At 31.6% G+C, this 19,629-nt stretch overlaps 1 protein-coding gene across 1 annotated transcript in view; it reads right to left on the bottom strand.

Moving 5' to 3' along the window:
- The window catches only part of LOC133331904 (cell adhesion molecule DSCAM), a 177,433-nt gene that overhangs the window by 74,105 nt on the left and 83,699 nt on the right, over positions 1 to 19,629 (bottom strand). Inside the window, exon 2 of the mRNA XM_061540295.1 lies at positions 1,625 to 1,820. Within this exon, the coding sequence (XP_061396279.1) occupies positions 1,625 to 1,820 (196 nt within the window). The remainder of the gene's footprint in view (positions 1 to 1,624; positions 1,821 to 19,629) is intronic.

The raw sequence follows: 19,629 nt of genomic DNA, 5'->3' as shown, positions 1-19,629 counted from the left end.
CCTAAAAGTATGCAATACAAAATGTAAACAGCTGTTTTAAATGACCAACAGCAACTGCATTGTCATGATGAATGTCAAAAGACACAATATATATAAAAATGAGAAACTTTGTTACACATATTGTGTAGTACATACATATTTATGCAGCAAACAGTATATGAAAAATTCAAAGGCTCCTAAGAAAATAATTAATTAGGTCTGAACATAAAATCGGTAATTTAAAATCCAATTGCAACTTGAAATAATAGATCGGGAGACTAAACAACAATTTGTAAAACTCACTTTGTAAAAATCTTTGATTTCATCTAGCGGTTGTTAAATTTCTGAGATCTTTGAAAAATAATGTATTATTGCATAACTAAAGGAGGTCGGAAATAAAAACGAATTACATCACATTTTTGCAAGAAATGTTTAATTTTCTGTTCTTAGATTTAATTTTCTGAAAAAAATCTCCTACAAAATAATATTTCTATGTTGTTGCCCCCTTTTTTTGCTTGTCATAATTAGAAAAAAATTGTCATGCCCATAATAGTCCTGCAATGATTATAAATTTGGTATTGCATCCCATTAGTATGCAATTTGTTTTTCTTCTTCTTCCTTTTGCATTTCAAAAATTACAAAGTCATTTAGTCCGGAGAATCACTGGAATGTAGAAGAAAAAAATTGGAAAAAAATCTTCTAATAATGTCCTGCATACTAAATCCAGTTCTTATTTAAGCAAATATTTCAAAAGCTTAAATAATGAAGTCAATGAACTTAAATGGAAAACAGTAAAATATGGGGGGAATGATTTTTAGAAATAAATTTTGTAAATGTTTTACTGACTGTTTTAAATTAACTTTTTCCTGTACCAGTAGGGAGGAGTACATATTTATGCTCACAAAAAATTTGCTTTCTAATTTTCAATTTTACATAAATACGGTGTACATGATATTATGATTACAGCAAAAATGATGGTTCAGCAAAAAAACTAGGTCTTCCTTCCAAGGATCATTACCTAATGTGAATTCAAATTGCTTCTGTGGTATTTTATTTTCTAATTTTAAAAAATGATTTATCAAAAATTGTTAATTCTTCTGGTATGACGTCCACGATTTATTAGAAAATAAATTTAAAATTTCTGAAAAAGCGAAGGACCCTTAAAAACAACAAATTATGGATTCCTACAAATCAATTGACCGATTAATAGACATATTAATTCGGATTTTTTAAGGGGACTACGTATATGTTTATGAAAAAACCCTTCAAAGTCTCGATGTATTGCCAAGACATGCTTTGTCAATTCAGTTTTGCATGAGTTGGGCTGAGTGACAACGCATTTTGACTGTAGGATGAGGTCTGAATCTGGCCCTTTGGCACTCGGTGAAGGCAATAATTACAACAAAAATGTAATTCGATAAATTAAACAGACTAACCAAAAAGATTTTATTTGAATTTTGCCTGGAAGGCCATTTAAATGAATTTTGAGGTTTTCCCCTTGCTTTCCTTTTCATTGCAAAACTTCGATAATAAAGCTCGACTTGAAAAAGAAAACCTCACTTAAAATATTTTAAAATTTTATTGATAGTAGGTTGGTGTTGGCTTTTTAATGTTGTTAAAAAAAAGAAATAAAAAAATTACTTACCTATATCCCGAATTAAGTTGTACTTCACCAATGGCTACATTTTCAAATAAGGCTGGATTCGCTGTCCATCTGGCCCAGTAGAATGTAAAATCATTGGCATCGTATTGATCTGTAAATCGACATTTTAATGTGAGATCTGATTTTTCTCTTGTATCGAGTGATTCATCGGCAATTGTTGAGGAAAGAATCGTCAATCCTGGAATGAAAACAAAAACATATATAAATAATGAATATTATTTGCGTTAAGAAACAAACAAAAAATTAGGAAATAAAAATAATAATTAATAAAACATGGACGTTTTTAGTAAAAATTTTCATTTATCATATTGTGTCCTTTTTTTCTTCTTAAGAATTACTCCCAAGGATAAGGTAAACTACAATCGATCAGACGGAATGGAGTGGCCTTTTATGCACGTGTATGATCCCAGCCATTTGATATAATCATTGATTTGTTTCCTCATAACCTTCAACCCTGTCATGTATTTCCTTGTAAATTGTTACATTTGGCATGGGGATAACAAACATTCTTCCGATACCACTTAACATTTTGGGCAACAAATATTTAAACCATTAGTTTCTTGTTACGCATATGAAAATATTCCATGGAATTCCTTGACCTTTTCCCTTCATTGTTAACATTATTCCTTCCCCAAAACATTGAGACTTCAAGGAAGGGCTGCTGTATTTTGGGTTACGCTCCAACACTCCATGAAAATGCCAATTTTGCAATTCATCAAACATTTCGAAGGTATTTACGCTAGATTAGAATATACAAGCAGCGATAGAAAATGTAAAGAAAGAAAGGACTAAACCTCCACCAACCCCTGTCCCACATTTTTTGGAAAACTAATTCTTAGATTATGTTGTCGCTAAAAATGAAAGAGCTAAAGGTAAAAAGGATTTGGAAAACCAAAATAACAAAACATACACAAACACACGCATACATACAGACGAAAAGGTTTGTTACGGTTATCCAAAACGAAGTAGAAGAAAAAACGAATTTGAAACCGAAAGAAAAACATTTGACCGTAAAAACTGTTACAAACGTATTATGAATCTCAATCACCTGAAATAGTCGTTAGGTATTATGGCTAAGCTCTATACTAACTTACTAACATATACACACACACACAAGAGCATGTTATTTGTCCACAATGGATTTCAGTTTAAACATAAGATTCATTGCCTTTTTTCTGGCCTTTGCCTAACCGGAAAATCAAATCGAAATGCAAACCCTAACCCAAGGAAAGCTAAAAGAGTATAGGAATGACAAAAGCAATAACAACAAGAAAATTGTGACTGTAGGTTAGGATCTGGATTCAGCACACTGTGTTGTTGTTTTTTTTTTCACTTTTTGGTAAGTAAGCAAGTCAATGTCCAAGAATCGATGTTTTATTTTGCTGATTAAGTTACGTGTCTACAACGAGCTGACTGACTGGATGGTATGTTGATGATGGTGGTATGTGTCGGTATGTGGTATTATTATGTGGTCGCTGGTCATGAGCTTGAAACTAACTATCTGGAATCTGGCGCACAGGTTATGCTTGTTCGAAAATTTTCTTATTTGGTTTCTCAATTTGGGTTTCTTTTATTTTTTAAACTAATTTCTTAACAACATCCGTTATTGATTTTATTGGTCGATTACTTAGCTCAATACTCATCAAATAAAACTTTTACTGGTCCGACAAATGATCGAAAAAGGGGAAAAGGATGTTTCATCATTTTTATTTTAGATCGATTGGAATATGTAAGTAGTTTGTGCTTTTTGAAGGTTAGACACATAACGAATGTTAAAAAAAATGTATCTTATTTTTGTTTCCATTTAGAAAGTGGTTTGTTAAGCATATTTCATGGTTGTCAGACATAAATAATGGGGGGAAATGGGGAGGGTCGAACTACGAAAAAAATTACCAATCAGAAATAAAATCATGAGAGAAGAAAAAACAAGCAAATAAAAAATATTTTCGACCTCTAAACAAAATGAACAAATAGACAGTACGCACACACATACACATGGGTGTGTGTGTGTGTGGTGGTCAAAATGTATTGAATTAGAAGGGTTTAACGGGCATGTCCATTATATTTAATGGAAATTTTGATAAGAGATAACACAATAAATTACATCGACACATACAAAAGGCATTGAAGAAAATAAGTTCATATATTTTAGCTGATTTAATGTATAAAGGAAGTAATTTTTTAGCTTAAATGGCCAATTGTCATGGCTTATTTCTTTTGAGACAATGGACCAAACTTAATTATGTAAGGAATAAATATGTAACGGTAATATGAAATATTTCTGGAGTTTCAAATGGTGATTCGGTTTTATATTTTTCTGGTTTGTGAATTGTTAAGCCAGAACAGAGATAACGCGACTGGTGTTCTGAAGCAAATCTGGTCACAGCTCTAGAACAATGTCATACCGACGAGAATTTTAGGCCAAATTAAACAATTTTGAAATATTGTCGAAAAATTAACTAAACTTTTTGAAAATGAAAACTTTAGGTTAGCAGGATATATCAATACCAAAATAAAATAAAAAAAACAAATGCTCGTTAGCAATGAGGAGATTCCAAGTTTCTTCATACTTCTGTAAAAACCCTTACAAAAATATTCTTATTATTATTATTATTATTATTTCGATTGATAATTTTTTGGTTTTGATTTATTTAGCAGTTTATTATATACAATATTTTTTTTGTTAATTTTGTATTATTTGATCCTTTATTTATATATATTTTTTTCATATGTGTTGTTAGAAGTCATAGAAATATCCAATTTCAATATCACATATAATATTTTTTCTCTCATTTGTAATTTCAAATATAATACAAGTTATTAGAAATATTTCTGGGAATATCACTCATACAAAATCTATTCGGAAAAAAATGAACAAAGCCTTTCATTTTCTATTTTCTGTGATTTGTTTTGTTCTCCTTTTCAAGTTCATCACTGAAATACAATATATATTTTTTACTTTTTATTTGCTATTAAATAAAACACAAACAATGACTTTAGAAGAAGAATGGAAACAAGCAAACAAATACGTTATTTGTGTATTTTTCACAACGCCATCAATGTCCTTGTGTTTGGGAAAAATAAAACACGTGGAAAACCTCAGGGTAAATAGGACCCCCTCTAACAACAGCAACACGCACCCAATCTGTTTGTTTTCTTTTCGAACGAGTTGTGTGTGTGTGTAAGGAAGTTTTTGTAAAAATGTTATGTCTAGCCCAAAGTTACCTTAACCACCATCCTACCCCCTTCTCGACCGACAACTGCTCGCTAAGTGCTTAAGAAGTTTATGGCTCAATATTTTACATAAATAATAAATGAATTGACGACGATGATATGGCTGGTTGGTTGCGTTTCTACCCTGAGGGCGCAAAATAACTTAAAAGTTCCAGACAAAGAGGATTAAAATATTTTGTAGCTAAACTACGAACATTTTCTATGAATAAACCAAATAGTAATGGCCAATATGTTTTTGGAGGTATATTTTCAGAGATGACTTTTTCAATGTTAAACAGCAATCGACAAATTGTCAAATGTTAGAAATGTTGTATTTACAACATCAAATGTCAATGAGGGCTTAAGCCCTCACAAAAAGGTTGAATATACGAAATCGAAGTAAAATTAAAGGAAAAGTTTAATAAAAGCTTTCAAAGCTATTACAAGGGTTACATTACCCTACCTTACATGCTATAAACATGACAAACAAAAAGTAATTAACCTTAAGTTTTCACCAACGAACATTTTTAGATTCATTTTTCTGCCATTACAGAGTGTGTTGGGTGTAAGAGGAAACAAAACCTCCTGATGTAGGACACATAGACACATACCAATGTAATTGTTATTTTTCTTCAGCATCTCCTTGTTGAGTTTGTGTGCTCCCTTTCGTTTAGTTTTCTTGCAACCATTACTCACAATGCAACTTCATCGCCCAGCTTTACTATGTCTTCTTTCGCCGAAGTTGGTATAAAAGTATAAAATTTATGTTGGAACTTTGTCGCGTCACAAGATTTAAAGATTTCATTTTTATGTTTTTTTTTCTTTATTATAAATGTTCATGGTGCATTTTGTGTGCTGCGTGAATCTCCAAAAAAACCAAGGAATGGAATGGCACTTTTAAAGCCAGCGATTGTGCGAATTTTTGAGCGTTACGATGTCCATATTGTATGTGCCATATTTGAACTGATGCAATTTTAACTTTATTTGAAAGTTACAAATGCACAATACATGGACTTCATGGCCGAAAAAAGACGACAAATAAAAAAAAATAAATTGTGAACAATTCACAAAAAAAAGAGGACAGAAGAGTGAAAGGACATTTGTGGTGTAGCTACATATAAATTCAATTGTTGGTCGTTATAAAGATAATAATTTTTTTAAATATTTTATTGATTCTGAGTAGACAACCATTCACGAAATCTATAGCATACACCAGTCCCTTTTTTAGGTCTTAAGACACCAATGCACCATAAATCTGTTATGTACGTTTTTAAATGTTGTAAGTTTTAAAGGAACATTCTTGAATATTTATGGGTTCAAATTTAATTAAGAAAACCTTTGATTTTAATTCCAGATTAGGAGTGCCATTCAAAAATAAAATTCCATACACCTGGAAATTTGTTGTGAAGGATATATTTTGTGAACATCCTTTTTTTACAAATATATTCGCTAAGTACGACTGTATAATATAAAATTAATTTTTTTATTAGTTTATTTTTCTTCTTCGCAAAAAAGAAAAAAACAATTCAATAAAATAATATTACAAAAATTACAACTCGACAAATACAATGGGCAAATGGTAGAAAAACGAAAAATCTTGTCATTATTATCAGACCTGCTACAGCATTCAACGACAACGTGGAACATGGACGACAAAATGGCAGATTGTGACACATCATGTGGAAAATGCAAAGACGGCGATGTAATAAGGAAGAAGAAAATGCAAACTCACACAGCTGCAGCTGCATCAGTTAAAGAAAAACTCAATTTCCCCTTTTATGAAAGTGAAACGTTAAATTGCAATTCCCATTATTACTACGAAATTTTGTCCGAAAGCCTTCAGTTACGACAATGAAAAAGAGGAAACCCCTTTTTCCAAATGACATTAATTTTTCAATTAGCAGCAGTGTAAGAAGACAGATACTGACGGAAAGAAGAAATGAGTGGAAATAAAACAAAAATTTTATATATTTAAGAAGAAGATATTTAATTGAAAAAATATGGTAATTATCAAAAATAGAGTTAAGACACTGAGACAACTATTGTGTTGGAGAAGGAGGAAGAAGAGAAGGATATGTACCTCATGACCAATGTAATCTAAGAAAACACACTGACACATGGTGTGTAGCAACCTCACGAGCTTCTGATTGTTATATGGAGATCGAAGGGAAGGGAAAAAAATGAAATAACAAAAATATATATTATTTTATTATATTTTAATTAATTTAACAGCAATTGGCAAGCAAAATATGTCTGCTGCTCTTATCGACTTGCCCGCCAGTGTTTTCATTAATAATGCTCTGCATTGACATAATCAGGTAGCGTAGCTTATGACACGAACAAATAATGGCATACACACACACTCATTCACACAGAAATATATGTGCACAACAATTGATTGTTATAATGGATGAATAAGTATTTTGCGATATATCTCGTAACGTATGTAATTGATGAAAATGTTCGACAGGGGTTACATATGTGAGTGCATATACGATACATGGATGTATGCATTTATAATATATCGATATTTAACCCAGCAAACAAATTGATTAAAAATAAAAAACTTGAAAAGCATTTTTAATCCCTGAATTCAGAATTTTGAATCTGATATACGGTAAAATTGATACTGATAACGCCAGAGATTTGTTTTCTTCAAAATCGAATATTTATTTTTTTCAATTTCTTTTTTTTTTTTTTTTTGTTTTTTGTTGATTCAGTGATATTTGTGATAAATAGATTTGAATTGATCGTCGTATTCTCTATTAATAATATGCTTTATCAATGCCGTTTATAGAAGTCCCAATTCCCTATGATTAGAATTACAATGCCACATTATTTATTATTGACACAAAAATGTTCGCTGGTCTTCGTAATGGTGGAAAATTACACAAATTCACCGTCTCGTTCTACATATACGTGCATGCATTAACAAACATAATCAATGTTCGCTATATTTAAGCACAATCATATATACATAAGTATGTTGGTTTATACATATTTGCTTCATAATATCGAGTAAATTGCAATGCAATATCTGCCTGCCAGGCAAATCATTTTAGCATCAGAAGGTAAAACATTTACAAAATTTAATGCCAAAAGGGATTACAATTTTTAAATAAAATATCATTTGGTTTATTTAAGAGAGAGAGAGGGAAAAATCTACACAAAAACGCATGCACACTACTGCTCTATTACAAACAGCAAATCTCATAATAGTTAGTATGTATAGTTAATAGTAAAATTAAAAAAAAAAAAAATGCAAATAATAATTCCCATAAATCGATATTGCAAATGTCCACTTAGTAAGGGAATACACACACAGTACCTATATACATTGGAGAAAGGATTTTTATTATGAACAAAACTAAACGAAATTTTTGTTTTGAAAATTTGCCAATGAATGCAAAATAAAAAATAGAAAATAATGGAATTATTACATACGATTAGTATTGATTGTTGTGTGCTGAGCATAACTATGTAAATTTTTTTTCCATACAGACTTAACAGAGAGAAATGGTCAGTTTAACAATTGAACTATGAATTTGGTTTTTGGTTTATTGATTGGATGCTTCCTTTATTTGTTTGAATTTGTGGGTTTCCTTTGACAAAATGCCAAGGATAAAGAAAAAGGAAATGTAGTTCATAAACACATACATACAATGTAAAAAAATAACTGAATAAATATTGTAAAGATGTTGACAATAAAATTGAACAAAAATTATTTTTGTCGTCAGAGGTTCTCCCTTTTTATACACATTGTTTAAATAGCATTTTTTTTACAAAAAACAAAATTACAAATAATTTATTTAACTAATATGATGTCATAGATACATATGGCTTGTCCTCCACTTCCATGTAACCCTTTTGCTTTTACGGGAGCATTTATATATCGCCTGCACGCCAACATGCGTGAATGACCCACCTATTGTAAGGCACTTAAAAATGGTAGCCGTTTTTTCTTCTCTTTCCTTAAATACAATTTTCCCGTGTTGCATTTGACGTTTTCGGGCCCATTATAAAAATCTACTTGCAAAATATGGGCAAAAATGAAAAATAAATTGCATGGCAAAAACAAAAAAAGAAATTGCAATCCATTGTTAACGGCCGACAACATCATATTGCAAATGTGTTTAGGAAATATAACAAATAATTGCTGTAATTATTTAACTTTTTTTGTGTTTCTGAAAAAAAAAGAAAAATGGAAGAGAAAAGAAAATATTGAAATCATAGGCCAGTAAAGGTAGTTCACACAAGCAAAATTTTGTGTGTGGGACTGTATAGATGGCAGTATAATGCATTAATTTGTTTTTATTTAAAACTTTTCAACTTTTTATGAATTGTATGCATTGTTATTATTTACAACTATTAGAAAAAAATATTACCACAAAGTGTGTTTGTAGTGGAACTGATTTGGGCTTGCAATTGAAATTTTCCAAAACAAACTGACCATAAAGCTTATTTTTGACGAAATCTTAACTAAAAAAATTATATTTTTTATTTATTTAACTGCCCATTTCTTGTGATGGACAGATTCTAATTTTTAGGAATGATATTATTCATTCCTAACTCTGTCTCTCCGCTCTCTCCTGAAATATTGATACAAACCCAACAAATGGCCACACCAATAAAATCTCCATTTAATATTTCACGTAGTACTCCCTCACACACACACATATCAAATTTAAAATTAAAATAGGAGCGTTCCCCAATACCTAGATGGACAGATAAAAGTGAGGAAGGGATGGTGGTGTGGCATGTGAAACAGTTGACTGGCTGTAATGCAATTACTACGTGAGAATTTTAATGCAAAACAATGTATTTTGTGATTTGCTCCAGGTAAACTGCACTCAAACGAAGTAAAGTTCTTCTTTAAAGACAGACTGTGCATGTGGGTGTCTGTGTGGGTCGTCTAAACTTTCCATCTTAAGAGGTAAATACAATATAAACACTTTTTGCCAGAACTACAGTAATTCATAAAACACAACATTTTACAAAACCTCAGCTCGACTCGTAGTACTCTAATATAGCACGTACAATAGCAATCCCACCCTCTCCACCAAATCCTCTCTTTTTGGCGGAAATATTACAAGAACCCAGATATTTCTGATTACCAACAATCAGTCGCCGCAATATCATTTGAAAATGGAGTAATATATTGTGTATGTAGGTGGGTAATGTGTGAATGTGTTTGATGTTGTATGCCAATGGTTTGATTGTTTGCTAGGAAACTTTGCAGTTGGATTGCAAAACATGTCGCGTTAAATGTTTTCTTCGTTTTTACAAATGCTAGCCAGCCAGTCAGCCAACGAGCAAAGAGGGCAAATGTATGGTTCGTTGTTCATTTGCAGTCATATTCTACACATCGTCGTCGTAGTCATCATCATCGTCATCCTACATTTATGCATATTCCTCTCCACTCACACACATACATGTGCATATATGTATGTATTAGGGCATTGAAGAAGTAAGCTCAAGATTTGGTGGCATCGTGATACAGCTTTTAAGGCGAGGGAATTGTTGTTAATTGCACGTTTTTGGCATAACACCCGACACTTCACTTCGTTTTGTCTTGATGTCTTGATGGTTGGTTGTGTGTGGTGAATTGCTTGCCGCCGCTGAGCTTATGATGGTGGTTTGTTGCCTTGCATTGTTGTTGGAATGCGTGCAACAGCAGCAGCAGTTTGTTATTGCTTTTGTTGCAAATTGGCACAAGGGAACTTAACGTGAACATGTCGTCGTCGTAGTTGTCGTCGTCATACAGTTTTGGGTTCACTTGACTTGAGCAGGGTCGTTCGTTGGTTGGTTGGCTTGGTTGGTTTGTTCGTTCGTTTTATTTTCCTTAACTCCTTTTGAACATTTGATTTTTTTCTCTGTTGCATTCTTGAATTTTCATAAGCTTCATAATTGGATTTCAGACTTAATTACCGCCAACAATGAAGGGAAATATAATACAAACAGCAACAGCAATAGCAGAGATTGTTGGTGGCCATGGATAGGAGGGGCAGCAATGGAAAAAGAAAATTTCATTGCAAAATATAGTTGATTTTCAAATGTTTTTTCTAGGAGGGGCTGTGGTTTTCCCTCTGTGCGTGAATGTGTGAACATATGCTCAAGCAAACAAATACATTTTTTATTAAAGAAAGAGATTTTAAATCTCTTCACTATAAGCTTTTTTACCAAGAAAAGAAATATATTGTATACTCATAACATAAAGTGCAGACCGAGACTTTGTAGACCAGGGACTTATTTTTTGATCTATTAAAAATTTAAAAATTATACAAATTAAATTTTTACAGCACAAAATTTGAACAAAAATAATTCTGCCATTTCGAAAACTTATGCCAGGGCTTGTTGTAATAAAATCATGTAAATTTACTTTCAATCTTTAAATTGGATTAAATATTTCTAGGAATCCAGTTGAGTGGCATCACAACAGGCTAAACCTTTGTGTCTAAAATATGTCTACAGCAATTTATTTAGGATAAAAATTAATTTTCTCAAAATATGTAATGTAAATTTAAATAAAAATCTTTAAAAGGCTTCTTAAAAAGCAAAATTGTCTATAAAGAAAGTGAAAGAAATTCTTTGCAAAAAAATCTTTATTTAAATGACAAGAGTATTGAAAAACTATAACATCTTTCGAAGCATATTATGCTTTCTTTTTTCTTCAATATTTTTGAGTACTACTCAGCACCATGCCATGGCACTTCTCAACCATAGTCGCCACCAAACTAGCTAGCTGCCTCTACACTATTATACGAGGGATTCATGACAATCCATGCATATGCAAAATAGCATAGAAAAAGGATAAGAGCTAAAACTCGAGAAAGAAAGCAAAAAAAACTACTCTTACAGCTAGAGTATATAGTTTATTGAAATATCAAGATTTATAGTAAATCCTTTAAGTTTGAAAGTGTTGGCAAAAAGATTTATAAACACATAAGCAAAGCTGTTCGGGGCCTTCTTTAGCATCTTGCTGTGTGTGTCATTGTATGTGTGTGTCACTGTATGTGTGTATCATTGTATGTGTGTGTCGGTGTGAACGAAAGTAAGTAGCATAACATTGAGAAAGTTGTGTATATACATACATATATATAGCATAAAGTAAGTGATATAGTAAGACACCATATGGAATATAAGGACATACAACTTAGTCAATTCTTATAGGAAAAAGGAAAAAAAATAAATAAACTATTTATGTATAAAAACAGCATAGTGTCTCTGTATATAAGCATATATATGCATATATTTAAAAAATAAAATATGTATATTTTTCTTTAACATTTTCAAACTGAATTTCGATTATATAAATGAAAAAGGTTTTCTACAATACATTGTATCTTTATTTCTCTTCTTTGATATGTTTTTAGGTACTATGTAATGGAATGGGCCGCTCCGGTAGTATCTCAATTTCAAAGAACACATTTTATGGAATTTCTATTTTTCACCTTTTTTTTTAAATGGTGAAAAAAGAAATTCTATTTGGCACATATCATTTAAAAACGAGACAAATCAAATGAACAAAAAATAACATTTCTGTTTTTGATAAAATTGTCACACGTTGAGCAGTGTGTGTGTATTTTTGTGTAGGTGAAAATTGTATTTATATATACCATGTTGTTGTGGCCTTTTGTTATTACTTCAAAGCTTACTGAAATCATATTCAGCTCTGTGGGCGGTATTTTAGTCATTTGAAGTGAAAATTAACACTTATTGAATGTCGCCTTTTTAGTCAATGGCAAAATGTTTCTTTTGAAAGGATATTTGAAAGCAATTATTTTTCGTTACAAATTGAACAGTGGTGAAACGAAAATATTTTTGTTCTCTTACTTCTGAAAAAGGCATACCTTTATTGATAGAAAATCATAAGTATCAAAATAGATTTTAATAATTGAGGTTGCCGAAAGATTTGCGGATATTAATTTTTTCCAGCCTCGATTGTAATTTGTTACGAAATTTTCGGAAAGTTTTTGAAGAACTATCGAGACTAAAATTTAACACTTCTGAGAGTTATAAAAATAAAAAAATAAATATTTTTTATTTAATAAATAGCAGATGTCCAATGGAATTAAAAAATGAAAATATAAAAAAAAAAAATTGAGATCTTGGAAAAAAAATTGTATCATGAGATTTATTATCAATATTTATCATGTCCCTTTTAGAAGGTGTTTTGTCCCCCTTTTTTCATTTGTTTTATATTTTCAATAATTAATATTCAATTAAAAATGTCAATATTCCAATCCTGCCCCGAAAATTTGTCATATCCTCATTTGTCGTTCGTTTAAGGTCATTTTCAGTATGTTGTGTGCTGGTAAGAGTGCAACATATTTGAGGAGGATTGCTTTAAAGGGGACACGCTAGTTATCGATGAATAAATAAACGGTATTTTTTATAAAATCGTAAAATACTTTTTTATTAGACCTCGTATCGTGAAGCAATTTGATATCCATTTAAATCATACCATAAGTATAGGTTAAAATACCATTTAGATCATTATCGTCATTACACTTTATATGCAATTTGTAAAAAAAGCAAAAAAACTTCACTAGAAACAACAACTTCAACATATTTGAAATAAGCCCAAACAAAAAAACCTAATTGTTAAAAAACGAATGAATCCAGGGATTCATTTGTTAGCTGATGTGTGAGCAAGAAAACAGAAAAAAAAAACAACTCATGGAAATTTTTTTAAAACTGGAGCAGTAAAAACTTTGTTTTCATGTTGATGATGAAAGAAAAAACAACAAAAAGTGCGCCTTCACTCACACACACACAAACGTTTGTGATCAAAAACGTAGATTTTTCTAGCTCTCAATTGCAGCTGTTGAAACAAAATGAAGTTTCTTGTTGCTTTTTTTTTGTAACTCTCAGTTGTTCATATGGACAGCCTGATGATAGTATGATGAAAATGATGCTATGGCTGTCAATGTTGTTGCCGTTGTTGCAGTTGCAATGAACGCATCCAGCCAATGGCGAATGGGAATGGGGAAAACAAATGGAACAAACTGGTACTGACGACTTTGAGCATGTAAAAAAATGATAGTGCAAAAAAAAACTAATATGAAGAAGAAACCAGTTACAGGCATATCCGCTGAAAGTATTTTCCGCCATTACGTGTGTCATTTGAAGAAATGGAAACAAAAATGCATCATTCTAACGACAAGTGAGGCAATACCAGTCGACGAGGAAAAGAAACATGAAACTAAAAGAACATTCGTTATGGCGAATGCATGCACACACAGAACAACACAAAACTGAGATTTAAGTTATGAAAATATATATTTCACTATTTATGAGATGATTACATGTTCAGGTCGTGGTATTATGACCAGAGATTTAAATTCTATGAAATTGTGATGATATAACAGGCGATTATTCCACAAATCGAAGTTGGACTTTCACAAGTCGAAGCAGATGTAGTGACAGGCAAATTTTAATAAAATCATTCGGCGCAATACCACTGTAAGAACACAACCGTTATCTCAGTAAATTTCTATATCTGATTTCAATTTGTTGTTGTATCTTGTTCTATACTCTTCTAGCTTTATACTAAAACTAAATTTTATTTAAAAATATTTACTTATTAATCAAATATTTAATTGTTTTCTAAAACTTTATTTTAAGATTTTGAACAACCAATCGCTGGCGTTTATCTGGGTTAATTTCATTACTCGAAGATCCCCACCGAAAGAGTTAGTTAGGTAAATAGGCATTGATTTTCAATTTATTAGCTATTAAATAAAAATTTTGCTCTTAATTATAAAATCTTTCGAAACTTCGTTGACCTGATCCAAAATTATCATTAAAAAAAAAAAATTTAAATTTTTACCCGATGCTGTATATGCAATTTTATTGTAAATTTGGTTGTAGTTGTTGTTGCAACTTTTTCAAGCATATAATTAGAATAAAATAAACGCCATGTTTACTTTGGCGAGAGGGAGCGAAAAGAACAAAAACCAAATTTTTTTATATGAAAAATGGGAACAAGTACTTTTGCTTTTAGGTTCCTGCATGCATGCAGGTACATGGGTATGGTTGTGGGTGCGTGTGTATGTATGTCTAGGAACATCCTTGTTAAGCTCAGCGAAAACAAAAAACACAAAAATATGTTGCACATATTCATATACACACAGTTATACATATATCTACATGGTGAAAAATTATGCATTGTAGTTATGCGTAAATGTTATATTTTTCTACGACAGAAAAAAGAAAACACAAAAAATTACAAACCCCTACATACACACATATTCGTTAGTTTTTACCTTCCCCTCTCTCTCTCTCTCTCTCTCTCAGCTTCCTAAAACACTAGCGTGCATCCAACAACATTTCTACATAGCCTGAAAAATGTTAGTTTTATTCTTAACACACTTTTCCATTTTGAAGTGGCACTCACCCCCTCTCGAAAACGGAAGGGACCTGATTCTTTAAAAAGGGAAAACTTAGCACTGAAGTAGATGCACTGTGCTTCAAGCATTTCAAGGATACAAAAGTGGAACATTTATGTTACATTCGTGCTGCTGTCGCTGCTGCTGCTGCTGTCAACGAATGTTGGCGTCAATGGTTTGGTGTCATACGCCCGCACCCAACCATCCAACCAACCGAAAGCAACAACGGCACACTTGTTGAATGCGACAGAGAGAAAAATGAAACAAGAGATGAGTACGGAGAAACAACAACGACAACAACAAACAACTAATGTAAATAAATTTCGTTAGCTAGCTTGGAAATATGCAGCGACAAATGAAATCAACAACGACAACAGCAACTAAAATCCAACTAAAAAATCACAACAAACCCCAACAGAGCACAAAAAAACACAACACACCAACAGCAGCAACAACAAAAACAACTAACGGAAGAAATGACGAAAGGGTCCTTAAGAGAGTTAAGCTTAAACAATATGAGGTTCCATGCCACACACACATACATTGGGCCAAACACATATGTGTATTTCTATGAATTTCTTAGAAGTTGTTGTTGTTACTTTTTTCTATTGCCAAAAAAAAAGAATAAAAAACTCACAACACAAAACTTAATGTGGCTCAAATGTGGTATAAGAACTGATGCTTATGGGTATTTTGGTCGGAGCAGTAGTAATTTCATTTAGACTTCACATGTCCTTGTTGATGTTTTTTTTTTTGTTCTCTTCATCTTCTTCTTCGTCTTAGTTTCTGCTGTTTTTTCCTTTACTTTTTCATGTGTTGTGAATATTTAGTATGTGTTGAAATGATCCTTTATCTTAAACCAGCAACTGTTGTTGTTACTATTGCCATAACGCTGATGATGAGGATGACAGAAAAAGTCACAAGTGATAGAAAAAGAAGAAGATACAAAAAAAAACTAAATAAACAAGAAACAAAACATAAACTAAACTGAAACGAAGTTTCAAAGTTTTTATTCCCCAAAAACATAAATATACTCCATTGCTGTAATGGAAAATAATGATATTAACAGTTTAGTATGTACAGTGGGTTAAAAAAAATAAATATAAGAAAGTCAAATGAGAAGTGGATAGGTTTCAATTATTTTTTACATGGAAAACAATATTTAAGTTAAAATTGCATTTTTATCAAGAAATGGAGGAAATTTAGATATAATTTTCGAAAATTTATGAAGGGAGTTTTTTTTTTAAATTATTAAAACTTATAAATGGATTTTTGAATATTTTTAAGCAGGGTTTCCAACAGAAATGCCAATAACTTCATATTTTAAGCCAGGGACGTCTTCACAAAAAATAAGCGTTTTATTGTATATTGAAGATCCTAACCGTTCTTGTTAACCAATTTTACGTTTGGGTATTTAATACTGTCAAAAAGTGTATTACATTGTCCTTTAATATTTTCATATTTTCTGAATATTTTTTAGGAAAACAAATCATGTTCATATCATTCATACGATGTTACATTCAAACCTGGTGAAAATGTTAAATTCTTTGCTGATTTCTCAAGACAATATTTTCTTTTGGCTCATCTTAAGCGTTCAAAAATGAGTAGATAATGTTGGTGCTGCTATTTGATTACAGCAACAACAACAGCAGCAGCAAAGCTTCATGAGGTGAGCGCGAACGAGCGTGAAGATTACGTGTCATCACATTTGGGAATAAAACAGCGGCACTTACCTGCAAAGAGACAACAAGAAAAGAAACTCAATCAGTAAAACAAGTAGGAAATTTTTGGATAAAACTTTTGCACACACACACCCATCGCCACACAATTCGACTACAGATCTAAGCACTTGCGGAAGAGTTTAATGAGCACATTTTAATGTGGGTATATGTGTGCGGGTTTGTCTGTGTGTGCAAAAGGATGTAAGTATAACCATAATTATATTGGCTTGAGTTTAATCTAAATATGTTTGTAGCAATTAAAAAAGTTTTTAATTTAATATAACAATCAACAAAGGCAATAATAACAACAACAATAGCACGAAGAAGAAGAACAACAAGAAGATAACACATAAGTATACACATAGATATATGGATGGTATGGTACACAAGGAAATCTAAAAATTGTTATTTTGGCACACAATATCCTATCCTAGAGAGAAAACGAAAACTTATTTCATGCCATAATTAATTCAAGAGATAATCTCTGGAGTGGTAATGGGATTTGAAAACCTGGCAAGAGATCTGACAGATCTGATATGCTGGTGGGTGTTTGGCCAAAAGCCCAGAGTGTGAAAATAACTGTTAGAATTTGATGTATGTATTTTTCTTATTCAAGATAATTTAAAATTTTCCAAAAAAAAATGTTTGTAGGGTTTCTTTTTGCATCTTGTATTTTTTTCTTCTTAAATTTGCTAAAATTTTTCGTAACAAAACTTTTTTTATTATTATTGCTAAAACCATTATTTCTGATGAATTGTTCTTATCGTCCACGTCATCTCGGATGCTTTTAAAGTTCTTTCTTGCTCATTTACGGCGTAATTCATTAATCGAGAGTAATGTGTATTTTTCTTTATTTTTTGTTTCGGGTCAAAAGGACGGCATGTGCCGGCATTTGCTGTCCTTTCAGATAAGAACAACACTAAAAATGTAATTTATTGAATTAAATTTCATTTGAATTACTACGCGATTGCCGGTTATGGCCGCCTATCTGGTCCCTCCTGTTAGTTGTTACCAAAAGTGTCCTTTTGTTTCGGACAATTGCAATTGTGAGAAATTATTATCACATTCAGATGCTGCTTCGAAACCCCGTTTATGTCTGTACCAATACCAAGAGCAATAGTTCATTTTTTCCCACTTTATTTCCTTATGTCTATGAAATGGACACTAGTGTTGGTGTGTTTTCGTTTTTATTTTCGTTCACGACGCCAACATCTTTAGGGAATTTCTTAACAAATATTTGCGGTGGGTGACAATGTTTGTAAGCTTGGTAATACATAAATTTCTTACTAGCGATCATCCACGTGGAATAGGAAAAAATGTTGCAAACGACAAAGACAGACAGACAAAAAATTGAATCGGTTGGTTGTTTGAATGACAATGTCCTTGTGTGTCGGCCACTCGAGTTGTATCCACTATTCCCATAGCAGGAGACAAAACAAACTCGCCAAAAACCACTAGACCCAACCAAATACCCCTTGTCGCCTGGGCATTCTCGACAGCACTACTAGACATCACAAATAACTGGACAAAGCCTTCAGAGAAATAGATACCAAGGAAAAAATCCAAAATAAAGGACCAGAAATGAAAGGCAGGAGACCACAATAAATGGACCACACCAAATAAAAAAAAGGAAAACAGAATTCAACTGAAACGTTACAACAAACATAGACAGAAAGGATAAAAACCACTCAAGAAAATGTGACTAAACCTAAAAAATAAGTGATGTTTTGTAAACCATGTTCGAAACAAACGAAGACGAACAACAAATTTATGTTAAATTAAAATAATGAAATGCTAGTAGAAAGTCGCACCTTTATAATTATCTTGGTTCTGAATTTTTGCTAGAGAACAATCGAATTACTACATTATAGAGAAATTGCTAATTGTGCGAATTTTTTCACGAGCTTTAATGAATGATTACATAAAAATTTCCTTATAGGAATTTCTGTAGTAATTCGCTTAAAATACTTACTTAATCATTTCAAAAAATCCTACAATTTCATACGAATTTTCAGCGCCCCAATATATGCATTTCACTTAGAACATGTCAGCAAACAATATCGCTAACATTAAAGTCTAGATGGCGTTTATCAAATCCATTAAATACAATATCGAAACTAATTCTACACTATTTTCAATGAAACATTTAAAATAAACCCTCCTAATATCATCCTACTAATGACCAAGATATCAAATTTCAAATTTTGTCTGCGCCCTAATTAACTTCCAATCAATCCGCTTTGGGTTAAAAACAATTTTATTTTTGTGTGTGCAATATTATTTCAATCAAACGATTCTCTGCCTCACCTTCTCTCCCTCATTAATAATTTTATTTTAATCTGGTCCATAAAAAATTCACCACAAAATTCTATTTTGATGACAAATTATCTCAATTCCCTTTCCATGGGGTTATTATTCTAGTTCATTATTCCATCCCGTGTATCGTAAAACACTTTGTATGGGGAAAAATACTCGAAGAAGACACAACAAAAGATTGAATTAATTTGACAATATTGGATAACAGTTTCCTTTGTTTTAATGATGTAATTAAAAGATTTTGTAATATTAATGAGAATATTAATACGGCAACAAGTAATAATGGTTTGTTGAATGAGAGCTTTCTTTGACGAATGTTTCTCTGTTGTGTGACTAATGGGTTTTT

This window comes from Musca vetustissima, unplaced genomic scaffold (assembly GCF_032173495.1).
Source record: "Musca vetustissima isolate MV318-11 ecotype Yass unplaced genomic scaffold, APGP_CSIRO_Mvet_v1 utg10935, whole genome shotgun sequence".
NCBI lineage: Eukaryota > Metazoa > Arthropoda > Insecta > Diptera > Muscidae > Musca > Musca vetustissima.
The sequence above is the reverse complement of the archived record's forward strand: the minus strand, read 5'-3'. Positions and strand labels throughout refer to the sequence as shown.